General features: G+C 51.8%; 1 protein-coding gene across 1 annotated transcript; it reads left to right on the top strand.

Annotated features, from left to right (window-relative positions):
* Positions 1–6,855: 6,855 nt before the first annotated feature.
* APOD (apolipoprotein D) lies at positions 6,856–12,697 on the top strand. Its single transcript, XM_083504600.1, has 6 exons — positions 6,856–6,904; positions 7,415–7,502; positions 9,872–10,004; positions 10,267–10,388; positions 11,018–11,106; positions 12,067–12,697. The coding sequence occupies exons 1-6, from the start codon at positions 6,871–6,873 to the stop codon at positions 12,300–12,302; spliced, it is 702 nt and encodes a 233-aa protein (XP_083360726.1). The 5' UTR covers positions 6,856–6,870; the 3' UTR covers positions 12,303–12,697.
* The last annotated feature ends 4,411 nt before the right edge of the window (positions 12,698–17,108 follow it).

Genomic DNA, 17,108 nt, shown 5'->3' with positions numbered 1-17,108 from the left:
GCTGCCTCCGTTTCCCTGCTGCTTCCGGGTGCACCTAGCTCTGGGGTCTGGCTGGCTCCCCTCCTCTCCCACTTTGGACAAGCACTCCTGATGGCCACCCTCCTGGGATGCTTCAGTTGAAATCCCTACATTGCCGGGGGTTGGGCTAGATGACCCTCGGGGTCCCTTCAAACTCTACAGTTCTAGGATTCTAAGACGGCCAAGACGGCCATTCAGCCTCTGCTTAAAGCCTCCAACAAAGGGCAGCCCAGAACTTTAACTCTGGAGCGTTCTCCGCAGGGCGGCCTCACTGGCCCATCTTCTTTCAGTCGGCCTTTCTGGTGTTTATTGGCTTTGTCTGTTTTCATGCATCTACTGTAAATCTTCTTTGCTGCCCTGAGAAGTGATGGAGACCCCTCTTGCCTCCCCCAATTCCTTGCTCTAGGGCAGGGGATGACTTCTGGGAAGTCGAGTGAGGCTGCACAGCGATCTTACTCTAGGGCTGCCATATTCTGGGGATCAAAAACTCAGACCCCCCCAACTCCCTTGCTCGCCCCCTCCCTGCTGCTGCCCCCTTCTTCCCTCCCCTCTCTTCCCTTTGCTGTCTTTGGCCTCCTGCTCACGATGGGAGGCTGAGCGACCCTGAGAAGGCCAGGCAAGGCCAGGCGACTGGGGAGACTGGCAAGGGGCCTGGCATGGCCCCCGCCAGGCTACTCCAGGCCACTCGATGCCTGCTCCCTGTTCTGGGACACAGCACATTTAAAAATAGTAAAAGAAGCAAAAGAAAAAAGAAACCCCCCCAAAACCTGGACATTTAATCCAAAATGTGCTGGCCCCCCAAAACTGGACTTGTCCAGGAAATCCCTGATGTATGCCCCCCTGTCTTACTCAAGGGGATCCTCTTCAGCCCCTGAGGTCTCCAAAGGTCACGTTCCTCCTAAAGGGTCTGTGGAACCGGAGGCCTCATCCTGCCTGGTGCTCTTGCGGGGGGGGGGGGCTTGGATGCCACGAGGCGTTTGGCATCAGCGCAAATGACCTGTGGCTCCTCTGTCCTTTGCCTGCCCCTTGGACAGTTGCACAGGCCTGTCCTGGAATCTGCAGCCGGAAGGAGATTCCCCCTCTGCAGCCGAGCGGAAGGAGGGCAGCTGCCTGGGGCGGGGGGGGGGGGCGTTTGCCACACACAGTCAAGGGAAAACTTCCACTGAAAGACAAGAAGGTAAAGCATCTTGGGTCTGGTACTTGCCAGCACCACAGAAGCCTTCATCCAAGGCACAGAACAATATTGGTCACCTTGCCTTTTACGTAGGATGACAAATCTGCTCACAAACCACAGTGGACGTCCGGTCCCATCTCCCCTGAGGGTGAGCCACCTGCTCTCGTGCGAGCATTTTGAAAGGACCTGATGGGCTTGAGGAGCAGCATGAAAAGTCCCCCCCACAAAAGGACACATTTATCTACAGTTTGCACATGCTGCTGCATTATTACTCATTTTTTTGTTTATTAAGTTTCTATACTGCCTTCACCCAAGGATCACAGGGCGATTTACAGTATATCTGTAATTTGATGCCTTAATGTATTATATATTTTGATTTTAGACAGCCTGAGCCTGGTTCTGGCCGGGGAGGCCAAATAATAATAATATCTACATTGTACATGTATAGATGCAAAGGTAGTACAGCTCTCTCTTCTTCCTCTCCCTTGCCTTTCAACCGGACCAGGACAGGCCTTCAAAGTGAGGACTGTCCTCCATAAAGTAGGACACCTAGGAGTTGATCATCCACCCAAGTGTGCCATGAGCCACCCTTAATCTTCTGCAGCTGAGGAGTTGGGGCTGATTCTGCCTCCAGAAATGCGTTTGTCACTTCCTGTCCCTGGGACTCCGGTGGCTCCAATGTGCTCCTTGGAATGTCATGAAGGGTTGTCACAACGGATGGCCATTAATTTTTGCAACACTTTTATCTGCCTGTTTCCATGTTGTTGCGAATTAAAATAAACTTCCATTAAGACATTAAAATGGGACGTTGCGTTTGCTATTTTTGTCCTGCATCGAGTTTTGACCAAATACGCCGCATTCCCCTTGAAACATGCCTTCTAGTTATTGGATGTATTTACTTATAAAATAAAATTATCACCCAGCAATCCCATGGAAGCATCTTCCCTTCCTCTCTAGGGGGCAGAGAAAGAGCCTTGAGAGGGAGATCTCCTTTTCATAGAATCCTAAACTGTTGAGTTAGAAGGGATTCCAAGAGTCATCTAGTTTAACCCCCTCAATGCAGGAATTTCACGTAAAGCATCCATGATAAATGACCTCCCAACCACTGCTTAAAAGCCCCCAAAGAAGGAGAGTCTGTAATGGAGTCCTGTTCCACAGTCAACAGCTCTTGCCACCAGAAGGTTCTTCCCGTTGCTGAGTCGGATTCTCCTTTCTTGTAAACTGAAGACATTGGTTCAAGTCCTGCCCTCCAGAGCAGGAGAAAACAAGCTTGCTTCTGCACATGCAAAAAGATATTATATATAACGAGCTGCAAAAAAATGTTTTTAGAAATTATTTGTTAAAAGTTAAAAGAAAAACTTTCTTTTAGGCATAAGTGTATTAAAGGATCAGAAATATCTCTTATGTATGCAACTACAGCAGCCCAAATGGTATATATGCTCAGAATTGGAAGGGGGGCACAATACCAACAAAGGAAGAATGGAAAAATATTTAAAAGATGGAAAAATATTTCAAAAAGATTGCAAATGCTTTGTAGTTTATCTGCAAAATTACTGTAAGCATATTAAAAAGTTAACAGTAATAGAGTAAATTCTGCACACGTTCCAGCTTATCAACATCCTTCTTAAATTGTGGTGCCCAGAATTGGACACCGTATTCCAGGTGTGGTCTGACCAAGACAGAAGAGAGAGGGACTCTGACTTCCCTTGATCTGGACACTTGACTTCTGTTATAGAATCATAGAATCATAGAGTTGGAAGAGCCCACAAGGGCCATCGAGTCCAACCCCCTGCCAAGCAGGAAACACCACCAGAGCACTCCTGACATATGATTGTCAAGCCTCTGCTTAAAGACCTCCAGAAGGAGACTCCACCACACTCCTGGGCAGCAAATTCCACTGTCAAACAGCTCTTACTGTCAGGAAGTTCTTCCTAATGTTTAGGTGGAATCTTCTTTCTTGTAGTTTGGATCCATTGCTCCGTGTCCGCTTCTCTGGAGCAGCAGAAAACAACCTTTCTCCCTCCTCTATGTGACATCCTTTTATATATTTGAACATGGCTATCATATCACCCCTTAACCTCCTCTTCTCCAGGCTAAACATGCCCAGCTCCCTTAGCTGTTCCTCATAAGGCATCGTTTCCAGGCCTTTGACCATCTAAACTAGCCAAGTATTCTTGTACTATCTCCTTAGTTATTCTGGGCTGTGTTTCCTCTGCTGAATCATTTGCTCCAAATTCTTCAGGTCGGGCATTGTTTTCTTTATCGGAGAAGACTGAGGCAAAGAAGGCATTGAGGAGTTCAGCCCTTTCTGTGTCCCCTGTTTGCATTTCACCATCTTCTCCTCTTGATGCAGCTCTGTGAAGCTTGTGGTCCACCAAGACCCTAGATCCTTTTCACATGCACTACTGGTAAGCCTGGTGTCCCCCACTTCTTTTGAACCCCTGCCCTGATGTCTTCCATGACTCTTGTCCTGCTGATATTAGAACTCTGACATTAGAAGGACGGCAAAAGCGGGTGGGCCAGGGAAAGGACCCCACACCTTTCCTCCAGCCTTGGAGTTGAAGTCCTTTCCCTTCCTTCCCAATGGGAGGGAAATGATTTAAGGAATAAAAAAAGGGAAGGTGTGGAGGAAGGAGAAAGCCCCCCCTCACCCGGGTGGAGAGAGTCTAAGCAGGTCATTGGCTGAGGTGGATGAAAGGCCTTGGGGTTCCCCCACCCACTTGAGGATTGCACCCTGAACCTCCTTCCTGCCCCAAAGCCATCCAAGACGACGTGTATCTTCATGAAAAGCAGAGAAGGGGGAAGGAAGAGCCAAACTTGTGCACAGCTGCAAGGCAGAGAAGGACCGGAAGGCATCTGGGCTGGAGGTGGGGATGGAGACACCTGTCCAGCTAGTTGACTCCTGCCAGGTGATGGGATCAGGTGACGAAGAATGAGGGTTGGAGGAAGAGGACTCACCTGTCCCTCTTCCCACTCCTGCGGCCTCTTACTCAAGGACAGCGCAGCGGATTATATGGATGCCATTCCACTCTTGGGGCTGGTTGCTGCCGCAATATATAAATATATAAGAACAAACAAGAATGTGCTCTGCTCAAAATGCTAATGACTCTGAGCTAATTGGCAGGTGACACATTGCCTTGACTGTGTCAGGTGCCTGTCCAGACCTTGCAAGAGGAAAGACCTGGCCAGGACTGGCCGGCAGCCCCCCTCCCAGTCCTCCTGGGAAGGGGTATGAGGCCACAGCAAGGGAGGGGCCTCCAGCATGCCATGGGGGGTGCAGGGGTGCCAACTTGAATAAAATATTGGGGTGGCCCAGGTAAGTCCCACCCCACATAACCAGTCACAAGATGTGGCACGCACACAGCATATGAAGGACAATGCCCACCAACTTTGGGGGGCCCAGCCCCTCAGATATTTTAGGGGGACTGAAGGGACCTTGGCCCCTAGGAGTGGGCTCCTATGGGTGGGTGGGATCTGCCTGGCCACTGTGAGAAAAGGATGCTGGTCCAATGGGCCCACTTGGGTCAGATCCCACAGCAGGAGCCCCCAGGCTCTTCTTGGGCTCTGGCTGAATTGTGCAAGGGGTGAGAATCCAGGTCACTGGAAGCAAGGAGATCCCTCTTGCTTTGGCTTGTGCTGCTCTCAGGAAGGCAACAGGAGTCACACCCACAACAGACGTTTAATGCGCATTGACAGCACTTCCCCAAAGATCCTGGAACCATCCTTTACCCCCCACAGAGGGCTGCAATGCCCAGTACCCTTAACAAGCTACAGATCCCAGGATTGTTGGGGGGAGGTCATGTGCTTTCACTGTGTGGCGTGGATGTGATCTGGATTGTGTGTGTGTGTGTGTGTGTGTGTGTGTGAGAGAGAGAGAGAGAGAGAGAGAGAGATATCAGGGTGGATGGACTCCAAAGCCACAGGGAGCCCTCTGTGTCCGCGATGCCGACTCTGCCCTTCAGAGGCTCAGGTTGCTGTTCTGGGCAAGGCTGCCTTGGGGAGGTGTTAATCCGCCCCCGGTTGGGAAGGGCTCCTTCACTCAACACATAGTTAGACTAGGGAACTCACTCCCACATGAGGCAGTGGTGGCCACCCAACTTGGACAGGAGGAGACGGCTCTCCATGGCTGCTGGCCAGCCTGGCTCTGCTCTGCCTCCACTGTCAGAGACAGCAGCGCTGCTGAATCCCAGTTGCTGGAAGCTGCAGGAGGGAAGAGGGCGCTTGTGCTTTGGGGCATCTGTTCATCCACCGTGCGAACAAGATGCTGGACTAGATGGCCTGATCCAGGAAACTCTTTTTGGGGCATTGGTGTTGCCAGGGGGTGCAGGGGGCAGTTGCCCCCCTAAATAACGTAAATAAATAAAAAAACTAACTGACCAATAGCATTGCCGATAACTCGGTGCTTCCCCACTAACAAAGCCTGCCTCCCAAAATAAATTCTGGCTACGCCCATGTCTTAGGGCAACTTGTTTCCTGTCTGGCTGGAGCAGGTAGAGCTCAGGGGCTGTTCCCGAGCCAGGGCAAGCAGAGAGTGAAACGGGCTGGCTTGTGGGCCATGCTCCAGTCGGCCCCCTGGCGCTCTGGGCTCAATTTTTTGGGTTTTTAAACAAATACAAAAACCATTAAACTCTTATTCAGCAATACACTTATCCATTCTCTCTAGACCTACACTTACACATTCAACAGTCAAAACATATGACTTAACGTAACCTCTCCACTGAGAATACTGAGCAGTTGGTCCTGTATAAGGAGGTCTTGCTTTTGATAAATACCATGATCCAAGAAAGGGGTCCACGTTTCTTGGAAGGTGTGTCTATTTGTTATGCCTTTAATTGCCCTCCTGTCTCTGATGAGATGCTCAGACATTGCTGTATCCCAGATATATTTTATTTTCCCGTATGTTCAGGGGTATTTCAGCCTGGTTCTTCCATTGCTGAGCTATTGCTAATCAAGCTGCGGTCAGTAAGAAGCCTATTAGTTCACTGTGACACAGAGTGGAGCCTGAGTCTATGTCCAAGGTTAGGAGGGCTAAGGCAGGATCTGGAGAAAGGGGTTGGTCTGTAATTGTGGGTATAATGGAGAATACTCTATTCCAAAAGCTTTAAACGTCAGGGCATTCCCACCAAACATGAATGAATGAACCAAGCTTTCCACAGCCCTTCTAACATAGAGGAGAAAGGGTGTGTGTGTGTGTGTGTGTTAATTTTTGCCAGCCTGGCTGGCATCCAGTGCCATTGGCCTTGAATGAGGCCTCCTGTGAGTGAGCAGAGATGGTCTTGAATGGGGAGTGGTCCAGATACCCTCCCATTTGTGATCTTCAGTTGGGTGGCCCAAATCTGATTCCCATACAGTTCAAAGCCCTCTAGCGTCCCCCGCTTCCTGATCTAATAGATTGCTGTATATTTGGGAAGCGTCACCCTTCAGGGCATAGGCTGGCCTTCTGCATAAGGATTCAAAGAAGGGAAGTGTGCAAAAGAATGAGCCTGAGCTACCTGAAACAGGTCGCGTGAGTGCCTTTTAATTTACCTTGCAGTTCCTCTTGTGAAATTGCTTTCCCTCTGGGAAGCAGGTCACAGATTGTGCAAATGCCGAGGAAGCTGGATGATCCAGGAACGGGACCAGCAGAGAAGTGTTTTGCTCCCTGTTCTCCACACCATCAGAACTGATCTAGTAAATGCATGTCTGTCTTCCTTACCTCCTTCAAGGACCAAGGTAAGAAATGGTGGCCTCTCATTAAAGGTGTGGGAGGGACGATCTCGAGTTGGACCCCAGGGTTCTTCCCTTGGGCAATGGGATCAAGGGTTTGATTTGAAAAGCAGCATAGAATAACATTAAGTTAAGACGCATTCCCATCCCTCCTTTTGTTCTATGTCGGTAGAGAGTTTTGTTGCTTCTCCTAGTTTTTTTGCTTCCTGACACAAATGCATTGAATCTTTAGCTGAAAAGGGGGGATGGGAATAGGCAAACTTTTTAAAAATACTAGGACTTAGGTTGGGGTCTATTTTCTGAATCAACGACTGCCTGGTACTGAGAAGACCGCTGGTGGTGGTGGGGAGGAGTGGCGGCAAGGGCACTGATGCCAAAGAGCCTGCCCTCTGGCTTGGCACCAGTTGCTGCCCTCCTTCCAGCAACAAAGGGATGAGTGAAAGGGGAGGAAGGTGTGGCTTGCCAGGGCAGGATCCTCAGCCCCAGAGAGGCTCATAAAAGGAGCTGCCCTTGCAGGGATCCTTTCCAGAGAGGCTGGGGAGCATTGGCTGCTGGTCTGCAGGAGGAGAGCTTTCAGCAGGCAGGAGACACCACCTGAGCTCAGGTAGGCCAAGACTGCTCTCTTTGGGGTCTTCCTCGAAGGCTTGTGGAAGGCAGGCTCTCCATTCTGAGGGGGCTTCCTTCCCACAGGCAAGGGGCAGGAGCCTGGAGGGGCTTGGAGTTGGGCTGCTTTTTCATGCAAGCGTTGGCTCAAAGGGCTCAATATCAAGCCTTGACCCTCCAGAATTACCAACAGGGATAGATGCTTGACCAGCAGCTGACCATGCACCCCATAAATGGCCAAAGTTTGCTTGTTTATTACTATAATCTTTAGAATTTTTGTAAAATTATGGACAGAAGTTCAACATCACTCCCCTGAGAATTTGGTTACAAGAAGAGGATAAGCCTAAGTGATACTGAACAGAATTTTTCAACAAAAAAGAAAGAGAAAACAAAGACCCCAAAGTACAAATGTAAGGAGCCACATTATGGAGTGGTTACAATACCATCAGTTACATGAAATGTTTAGATTAGGTAGAAAAACTGGTTTTTCCAACCAAAGCTCACAATTTGAAAAAGAACTTCTACAAAACAAAGAGAAACTTTAGTCCAAAATGTGTAATTTGTTATTAGACCGGGAACCAAAGAGGAGCTTTTTAAAGCCTCAATGGCACACCAGGCAATAGATATAAGACACAATATAGATTTTAACCTCTGGGAAGAACTCTGGAAAAGTGACTTGAAGTTTGTAGCATGTTATTCTTTGAAGGAGAACTACCTGAAAATGATTCACAGATGGTATTTAACTCCGAGTAGGCTTGCTAAGATTTACAAGACAGAATCAGATTAGTGCTGGAAGGGTAAAGAGGTGGAGGAAATGTTTTTTCATAAGTGGAGGACTTGTAAAAGGGTAAAAAGAGTATTGGGAAATGATACAGAATGAATTGAAAAAAATGTTTAAAAGTACTTTCCCCAAAAAAACAGAGTCCTTTCTGTTGGGGATAATTCAGACTGAAATTCCCAGGTGTCAAAAAAGGTTATTTAGGGATGCTATGACTGCGGCTTGTGTTTTGTTAGCCCCAAAATGGAAAACGAGCGAGGTCCCAACCAAAGAAGAAAGGCAATTTAAGTGGACAGAATATGCACAATTCCCAGGCTTAACATATAGAATAAGAGAACAGGAAGAACATACATTTAAAGAAGATTGGAAAACTTTTATTGAATATATGGGAAATAATTGTATACAGCTGAAAATGCTGGCAGCAGTGTAAACAAGTTTTGATGGATACAATGATGTAATACTGAATGGCATAGTTTTTGTAAAATATTCAGGGATTTATGATACGTAAAATGAACCATGGAAAGAGAAGAAGGGAAGCCATTGATATCTTAAGGATATTTTAAATTGCAAAACAGAAGATTTAATAGAAAATATAAATATAAATCTCTAATAGTCTGAAGACATAATAAAGTTGTCACAACTTTACTTCTTTCATAAAATTTATGCACTGCTTTACTATAAAAAGACAAACCTCTAAATGGTTTACAAAAAGGACAAAACAATAACAGTAGCAATAAGAAAAATTAACAACAATAATTTAAGACTCCCCCCCCCCTCAGTTCTGCCAACCCAGCTTCTGGCTGAAGGGACTCGCAAGAGAGCCACGGTCTTCAGGGGAGGCCTCTCTGAACCCCCTTCCAGCCCCCATCCAGCAGAGGCTCCCCAGAGGCAGAGGAGGCAGCTGGGCATGGCCTGCCCGGGGGGGGGGGTGCCCACCCGTGGCTCTGCCCCGGAACTGGCGTGGTCTTGAGATGGGCTGGCTGCTCCTGGGGAGGCAATGAGAGAGCCCAGAGCGGCTGCAGACCCATTTCCTCTGCCTGGAAGCCACAAGAGGCTGCAAGTCTGTTCAACAAGGAGCACTTTTGATTATCGTAGAATCATGGCCATCTAGTCCAACCCCCGCAGTGCAGGAATCACAACGCTTTTCTCCTCTCCCCCCCCCCTTAATGGGTGGGAGATAAACTTTCTCAAATGAAGTAAAAAGTACATCTTTGGTGTAAGATTCTTTTCCAAAAAGTGATTCTACCTGCCCTATTGGTGATGTTATTTCTGAGCGTAAGGGATGCCTTTCCTTGCATGGCGCTGCTGGTCTCCCTCTGCCCAGTGATATTTGCAGCTGCCCTGGGGGGTCTCGCTGGGTCTCCTGGCTGAGCTGGAGTTGTGAGCCAATGCATTGCCTTCTGGGCTTCTTGGGCTCCCCCCCCCACCTTCTCTCCTTGACAGGCAGCTGGGGATGAAGTTTCACCCCAGGCCCCTTTGGCCATTTCTGAGCCTTGCTCAATGATTGCCAGACCCATAAAACTGGAGAGTTGGAAGAGACCCCAAGGGCCATCTAACTCCTCCCTGACCCTTGTGCTGTTTTTCCCTGCCAGGAAGGGAGCCATGGCAGTCCACTGGGTGCTGCTCCCCTTCATCCTGGGACTCCTCGGCGGGACCCAGGGGCAAACCTTCCACATGGGGAGCTGCCCAGACCCTCCAGTCCAGGAGGGCTTTGACGTCAACAAGGTAGGAGCAAACCCGCCCTGACTCTGCCTTATTGCAGCCAAACTCAGCAGTCAGCTGGACCACCAGGTGGAGGGGGCAGCGGGAGGAGGGGGTTGAAGGTGGGGAGGGCATTGCCAAGGCTGGGCAGGGAAAAGCAGGGCAGAATGAGATTTCTTCAAGGCTACTCTGCCAGGAAGCCTGATCCACAGCGGTGCTTCAATCCACAGAAGAGGATGGGCAGAATATGGAGTGACTCTCTTGTGTGTCCCCTCCCCTCTCTCAGTATCAGGGGATATGGTACGAGATCGAGAAGCTGCCATCCAATTTTGAGAAAGGGAAATGTATCCAGGCACACTATGAGCTCAAGGAGAACGGGAAAGTGAGAGTGGTGAACAAAGAACTCCTGTAAGTATCTTTCTCCTCCTGCTTGGCAGGAGTTGGGGGTGCAAAGTGGGTTGTTCTTCTTCATGGTTTGGGGAGCGGTGGCTGGGCAAGAGCTGTGGAGCTCCTGCTGGGCTCCTGGGGGGCCCTCCTGCCCCAACACCTCCCTCTGGCTGCCCCGGCTGAGGGGTTTGCAGGCTTGCCTTTGTCTAGGTGTTTTGGTGCCCCCTTCCAGGGCCAAAGACCCACCTGCAAAGACAGCTCACAAAGGGAGGCACAGAAGGTTTAAAACCTGCAAGATCAGGCCATCCAACAGTGGCAGTTTAAAATTATACATTTAGTTAAAACGAGAACAGGAATAGTTGCATCTCAAAGGCCTATTTTAAAAACACAGGGAGAGGGAACCAGGCGCACAAAACGCAGGAGGGAATTGCACAGGGAAGGAGCCACCACCAAAAAGGCCCCGCCTGCCTCCCACCAAGCAGGCAGATCTGAAGAGGAGGCCTGTGAATGCCACCGGGGCACAAGGGGACTGAGGTCGACTTTCTCCTGACACAGTTGCAGATGTGTCCATGCTGTTCCTTGTTTTGTAAACTGTTTATTGTCCTCCGTGGGCTGCTCTTTACCTAATGCACGTCTTGTTCTCCCTCCAGCTCTGACGGCTCCATCAACCAGATTGAGGGGGAAGCCTTCCAAAGAGACCACCATGAACCGGCGAAGCTGCAGGTCAAGTTTAGCTCATGTAAGTAAGTGGGAGGCTCCTCCTCTTCCTCTTGGTTCACCCTGGTCATGGAGGATGGAGCTTGCAAGGCCAACCGTGGAGGCAGAATGGAATCTGTCCCATTTCGGGGGTTTCTGCTGGCTACATTGTGGTTAGTAGTCATTGGCAATCCTCTTACTGCCCACTCCTCTTGGTGGACCATCCAAGTTAGCCATCCCTGCCTCCTGCAGCAGTGAGTTCCATAGTTTAACCATGCACGATGTGAAGAAATAGCTTCTTTTACCTGTTCTGGATCTTCCAACACACAGCTTCACTGGAGCACCTCCCTGCATTGACTTTTTCCACAATATTCCAAATTTGCCCCAAAGTTGTAACCATTCCTCACCATGGGAGTTGTTTCAGCCCCTTGAAAATTGGAGTGGCCCCTTCAGCTCCGCAGCGCCCTTTGTGTTGCAGCGCACAGTGTCTTCCAGCTGTGAGCATGCCTTAGATTTGGACAAGGGCCTCACACTATTGGCCATTTTCAATCCCTTTATCAATGATCTGCTTCTTTGGCGCGATGTGGCTTCTTTCTACCTGCCCTCTACCTGGCAAGGAAGCAGATGGAGGGCCTCATTCATTAGAAACACACAGAGAGCCATTTCCTTGATTGCCGGCTGTGAGTTTGGCCACTTCATTCCCCGCTGCAAGGATACACCTATTATAAAGGCTGTGTTTTGCATTGTGATACAGTTCGGTGACGTCTCTGCACTGCCCAGCTTCCCTTTGGGACGGCTGGACTCCGAGTCACCGGTGAACAGGCTCCTTACTCCTTTTGCACCGTGGGCTTCGTTGTTGCCCCGGACAAAAGGGAGGCCTTGTTGGGAAGTGAAGGGATGCTGCCAGGCCTCTCCCCTCCCTCCGTTTTCCTGCCAGCCAAGCCGCCCTGGTTCTTCCAGCGGCTCTTTTGCTGATGGCAATTCCTGCTCCTTTCCCCTCCAGTCATGCCGGCAGCACCCTACTGGGTCCTCTCCACAGACTACGAGAACTACACGCTGATCTACTCCTGCACGAATTTCCTCTGGCTCTTCCATGTGGACTACGCCTGGATCATGTCCAGATCCCGCCAGCTGCCCCCGGAGACTGTGGAACACCTCAAGAGCACCCTGCATTCCTACAAGATTGAAACGGCTCGCATGATGCCCACCGACCAGGAGAATTGCCCACCAGACATGTAGCCTGCAGAGCCCCAACCAGCCCTGGACTCTGCCTGCTCCTCCTCCCTAGCTACTGCTTTGTCTTGACCAGCACAGTCTTTGGGCTCGTGTAGTCTGCCAGCCCTCAGGCCACCGGGACGGGGGGGAAGGCCCTGCGCCTGCTGCCTTGTGGCTCCCACCTGTCCTGGGGAGGACCTTGCTGTTGGGTCCTGCTGCCCCCTTCCACACTGCTGTTTCCGGGTTAAAATCTGTCTCAAGAGTAAAGCGAGGATCTTGGAGGAGGCTGCCACCTGACTGAGGCTGCCAGTGGCTTCCTGGAGGGTTGGGACCCTGGGACCACGTTCCAAATTCTCTTGTGAGGAAACTTCAGTTTTTCTGCTTAGAATAAACTTGCCTAATCAAGCAACTTGCATCTATACAGCTCCTGATTTTCCTTCATTTATTGTGTCTTGCTATGGTGCTGAAATTGCGGGGGGGGGGGGGTCGCCTTGGAGTGAGAACCCCTCACTCCTTTGAAACTTCCACCTCAGAATTTCCAGAACCCCAAAGGGTGTGTTTGTTTCCGTCCTCCTTGCAGCCTCTTTGCTGTCAGAGGCTGAGCCAAAGGTGGGTGGTTGAGATGGGTGCTGAGGGTTGTTGTCAGTCCTGCTGAAAAGCCGTGTCTAGACCTCCTCACTGCCGTTAGAGGCAAACCACCTGGGCCTCTGCTGAGATGTGCATTATCTGGCAGCCTGCCTGGTCAAGTGACAGGCTGGGGGCCCAAGAGGAGTAAATGCCACAGAGACGGGGGCCAATTGCAGCCAGCTCCCCAACGGGCCCTTCTACCTGCCGCCCCAGCTTTGCAAACATGGCCCCTGGTGCTGTGTTTTCTTGGCCAGGGGCTTTCTGGAGCTCCAGTGATAAACACAAGGCATACAAAATATGTAAAAACACCTCAACAATTGAAGCCTTACCTATTTGCAATTTATTTGCAGTTTAGGAGGGACCAGTTATGGTTGAGGTAGTTACAGGTGAGAAATAACGGCTGCCCTGAGGCCACCCAGTGAGGATCAGGCCCAAGTGGAAATGTGCCCCCCACCCCCGTCATAAGCCTCAGTCACATGTCAGAGTTCATGGTTAACGGCTGAATGTGAAGCCAGTGAAAGCAGCAAACCGCAAGCCTCTGTTTAGCGTGGGGACCACTCAGGAAACGGTGGTTTGCTCCACTCCAGACAAACCACCGTCTGAAACCTGAATCCCTGGGCCTGGCTTGTTTGAGGGCAGCCAGCTAGGGACCCTCTACCTCCCTTATTAATTGTGCATTTCTAGGGATTGGTGCTCATCATGGTTTCAGGGAAGTAATACATGATCCTGCTCTCAATGCTCTTTATGCCTGCAAGAGTTTCTGGGCAGAGACGCTGTTTCGTTTCCTCCCAGCCCCACCCCCCCGAGTGTCCTGCTCAATTCCTGTAACTTTGCATACTACAACTAAACAATTTGCCGTGCCACACAAACCTGCCTGTAGTTCCAGCACTCATGTCTGCCACACCAGTAATGGCTGCCGGTACAGAAGCTTGAGGAAGAAGGGCTCATGGAACATTCACTGCTCCAGAAGTTTGTAAGTGGGACACCGGCCACTTCCTCACCTGCCCACCTTCTCTAGGCAGCTGCTGGGTCTTTGAGCAAGCAAGCTGATCTGCCGAGTGGGCCTGGAGCGCCACCCAGTGGCTTGCCAGGAGCCAAGCACCTGGTGCTCCAGAGCCCTTCAAGAGAGTCGGAGCAGGGTCCGCAGGGCTGTGTGGAATCAGGATCCTGCCTCTGGCCTCCTCTGGGTTGCTTATTCTCTAAATAATAGCCAGCTGGGCTCTGCCACCACTCCGGGCCAAAGCCCTTCCAAGCTGGCTCACACAGAAAGTCAAAATGCAAAATACTAATAAAATTAACTTACCGTATTAAGACTATAAAAATAAAGCAGGAAGCTGTTAACATTCTGGCACATCTCCCCATGAGCTTTTTCTCATCTGCATATATTTGCCTTAGCTAACATGCCACAAGCAGCAATTGAGGGCCCAAAACTAAGGAGAACAGCAATATTTTAGAAACCTGATGATTCAATTTCCATATGGCCAAATCAGTATTTTTGAAGCAGGGAGCAAATGGCTTTTCGGTGAAGCCATAGCAGGAATAGTCGGAGGAGAGAGGGGGAGGGATTCCTTCCTGTATGTGAGAGGAGAAATCCTTCCTAAACGAAATGCAGTTGCCACCTGTCATTTTTGTAAGGACCTGCATTCCAAGCAATGCATACGCAGAGAGAGAGAGAGAGAGAGAGAGAGGGATCTGCTACCTGGGGTACTTTTGCAGCTGATGGGAAATGGCTGGATGGATTGAACAGACAGAACACAAATTTCAGTCCCTGGAAATTCAAATGCAGCCCCAAAGGCACAAATTCCTGGTTTGCTCAGGAGAAAACGGGCAGCGCAGGACCCTGCGGCTGGCCAAACCTGTCTCTTCTTGCTGGAGGACTGAGAAGTCCCTGCAAAAAGCTCCTCTCCCTCTACCAACCTAGATGGCACCCTCTGGAACCTGACGCTGTGGCTTCTGGGTCCTACTCCAGATCCAGCCCTGAGCTCCCCCCAAACTCCCAGCTGCTCAAAGACAACCTTGGCTCATATCTGGCCACCAGTTATGAAAGAATCCCGTTTTCCACAGACCATCAACAGCCATCTTGGTCCCTCTAAATATTTTGACCTTTCCGCAGCTGGTATTCAGATGGATAACTACAGTGACATGCGCTGAGCTCAGCATCATGCAGGGACAAATGCCATGGCTTCCTCTGGGAATCAGCGAGACTCACACTAGCCTTTATCCCCCTTGGGTCTTCCTCAGTTGGGTGTGGGGGCGGCAGTCTGGTGCCACCCCTGGGGATTCTGTGTTAGCCCTCCTGGCTGCATGTCTGCCAAGTGCCATCCCACAGCACTGTACATTTCCCAATCCAACAGGAACACCTCGCCCTCACTCAACTGCAACACCTGCCTTGGGGAACCTGCTCCCACACAGCCTAACTCTCTCCCAGGTGACTGAAGTGAAGCCACTGCCTGCTTGCCCACTCACCCTGATGTTGTGTGAGCTGGCCCATCCATGAGGTAGACTGAGGCAGCCGCCTCAGGTGGCAGAATCTATGGGGTGCCTCCATGGATGCCCTCTACCACCACCCTTGCGACTGGAGGGGTGGCTGGTTGGGGTGGCTTCTGGACTCGGGTGAGGCCTCTGCACAATCTTGTGGGGCTCTCCTGAGATATCGCCAGAACACACAGCTGCGCACGCCGGTGAGAGAGGCTTTGGTGGGGCGGCAAGGGGGGAGGCGGGCTGAGCATCTGCAGGACAGCAGCTTCCCCTCTCACCTCAGATGGTGAAACATGATGCATGTGACCTTTATTTATTTTATTCTATTTATTAAATTTCTATACCACTGGTTCATGGCATAAAAATACAAGCAGGGGCAGGGGATCTGGCAACCCGGGAGCCCGGCCATGCGGCCACTGCGTGGAACTCATCCGAACTGCTCAAGGGGAAGAGGCCTGTCTGGGCAATTTTGTGCTGTGGCCGAGAGAGACTGGCAGTCCCCCCGAGCTCCCAAATGATCTGATGAGCCAGCAGCGGCCCAGGCTCAACCCGGCCATTATCTCAATCACTCCAGCAAGCCGGTCGATCGGTTTGGGCAGGGCTGACAGCTGGCAAGATGATGCGGTTGTCACTCCTTGCAAGGGAACAGGCAGAGACACGGCGTCCTGATTAGCAGCCAAGCAGGGCGGGATGTTCTCCTGCCTGGAGCTGCTCTGCCCCTTTGATGCCGCGTCCCCCGAAGGGAGGCTCTTGCAGCGATGGGAGATGGCCGACTTGCTAAAGCTGTTCTGACAGCAGAGCGGCAAACCCTAATCCTCTCGCACACCCGCCCCGTGTGCTTGTTAGCCCAGCGCCTGACAGCCAGCAGGAAAGCCCTCTGACGAGCGGAGCTGGGATGGGCACAGGCTGCCAGGGGAGCGGGCGAGGGCTCCGCACCCATCCAGACAGGCTCCCCCTGGGGCAGAGCTGGCAAGACCATCAAGGAGCTCAAGGCAGGCGAGAAGGGCCCCCCCTGCCCGGCCTTTTCTTCGAGGCCAGCCTGGCCCGCAGGCGGAGGAATGTGTCCCTCGCCAGCCACACCAGTCCCAGGGGTGCTGCGGTGGGGAGAGGGGTCTGAAGGCCCACTTGGCCGCGGGCTGCCCAGGCTGCCCGACCTCGCAGGGTTGTTGTGAGGACACAATTCAGGATGAGCCTTCTGCGTGGAGCTGCAGGGGGCTGGACTGGATGCCCTCGGGGGTCCCTTCCAGCCCTTCTAGGAATGGGAAGGCGGGACACCCGCCCGCCCTCCGCTGAGGGGCCTCCGGGCGAGGGGAGCCTGCTGCGCCTCCCCCGGGGCCTCCTTCCGGGCGAGGCCGGGCCGGCCAGCGGGGCCAGAGCCCGGCAGGGGCCCCCCGGAAAGGGCTCCTCGCCTCCCTGCCTGCCGCGCCTGCACTACAACTCCCGTCATGCTGCGGGGGCGGGCGCGGGGGCCGACGGGAGCTGCCTTCCCGCCGCGTCCGGAGGGCGGAGGCGCAGGCCGAGTCGCGTCCAATGGCAGCGGTTGTTGTCGTTTGGGTTGCGCAGGCGCAGTTTCCGTTGAGCGGCGCGTTCTACATCCGGCCTCCCGCGCGCTCGGCGCATGCTCAGAACGCCGCTGGCCGGCGCCTGGTCCCGCCGCCGCCCGGCTTCTGAGGCGAAGGGAAGGGAGGCGGCCCCGCCCCCCCCCCGCGCCCCGCTTATGACGCC

This window comes from Podarcis liolepis, assembly GCF_965112155.1.
Source record: "Podarcis liolepis genome assembly, chromosome: 5".
Taxonomy (NCBI): domain Eukaryota; kingdom Metazoa; phylum Chordata; class Lepidosauria; order Squamata; family Lacertidae; genus Podarcis; species Podarcis liolepis.
Note: the sequence above shows the minus strand (reverse complement) of the source record. Positions and strands in the feature narration are given on the sequence as shown.

Coding starts and splice junctions, on each gene's coding strand:
- APOD (XM_083504600.1), top strand. CDS start 6,871: ATGTCTGTCTTCCTTACCTCCTTCAAGGACCAAG. Junction 10,005..10,266: donor AGGGCTTTGACGTCAACAAG/GTAGGAGCAAAC, acceptor CCCCTCTCTCAG/TATCAGGGGATATGGTACGA. Junction 10,389..11,017: donor GTGGTGAACAAAGAACTCCT/GTAAGTATCTTT, acceptor TTCTCCCTCCAG/CTCTGACGGCTCCATCAACC.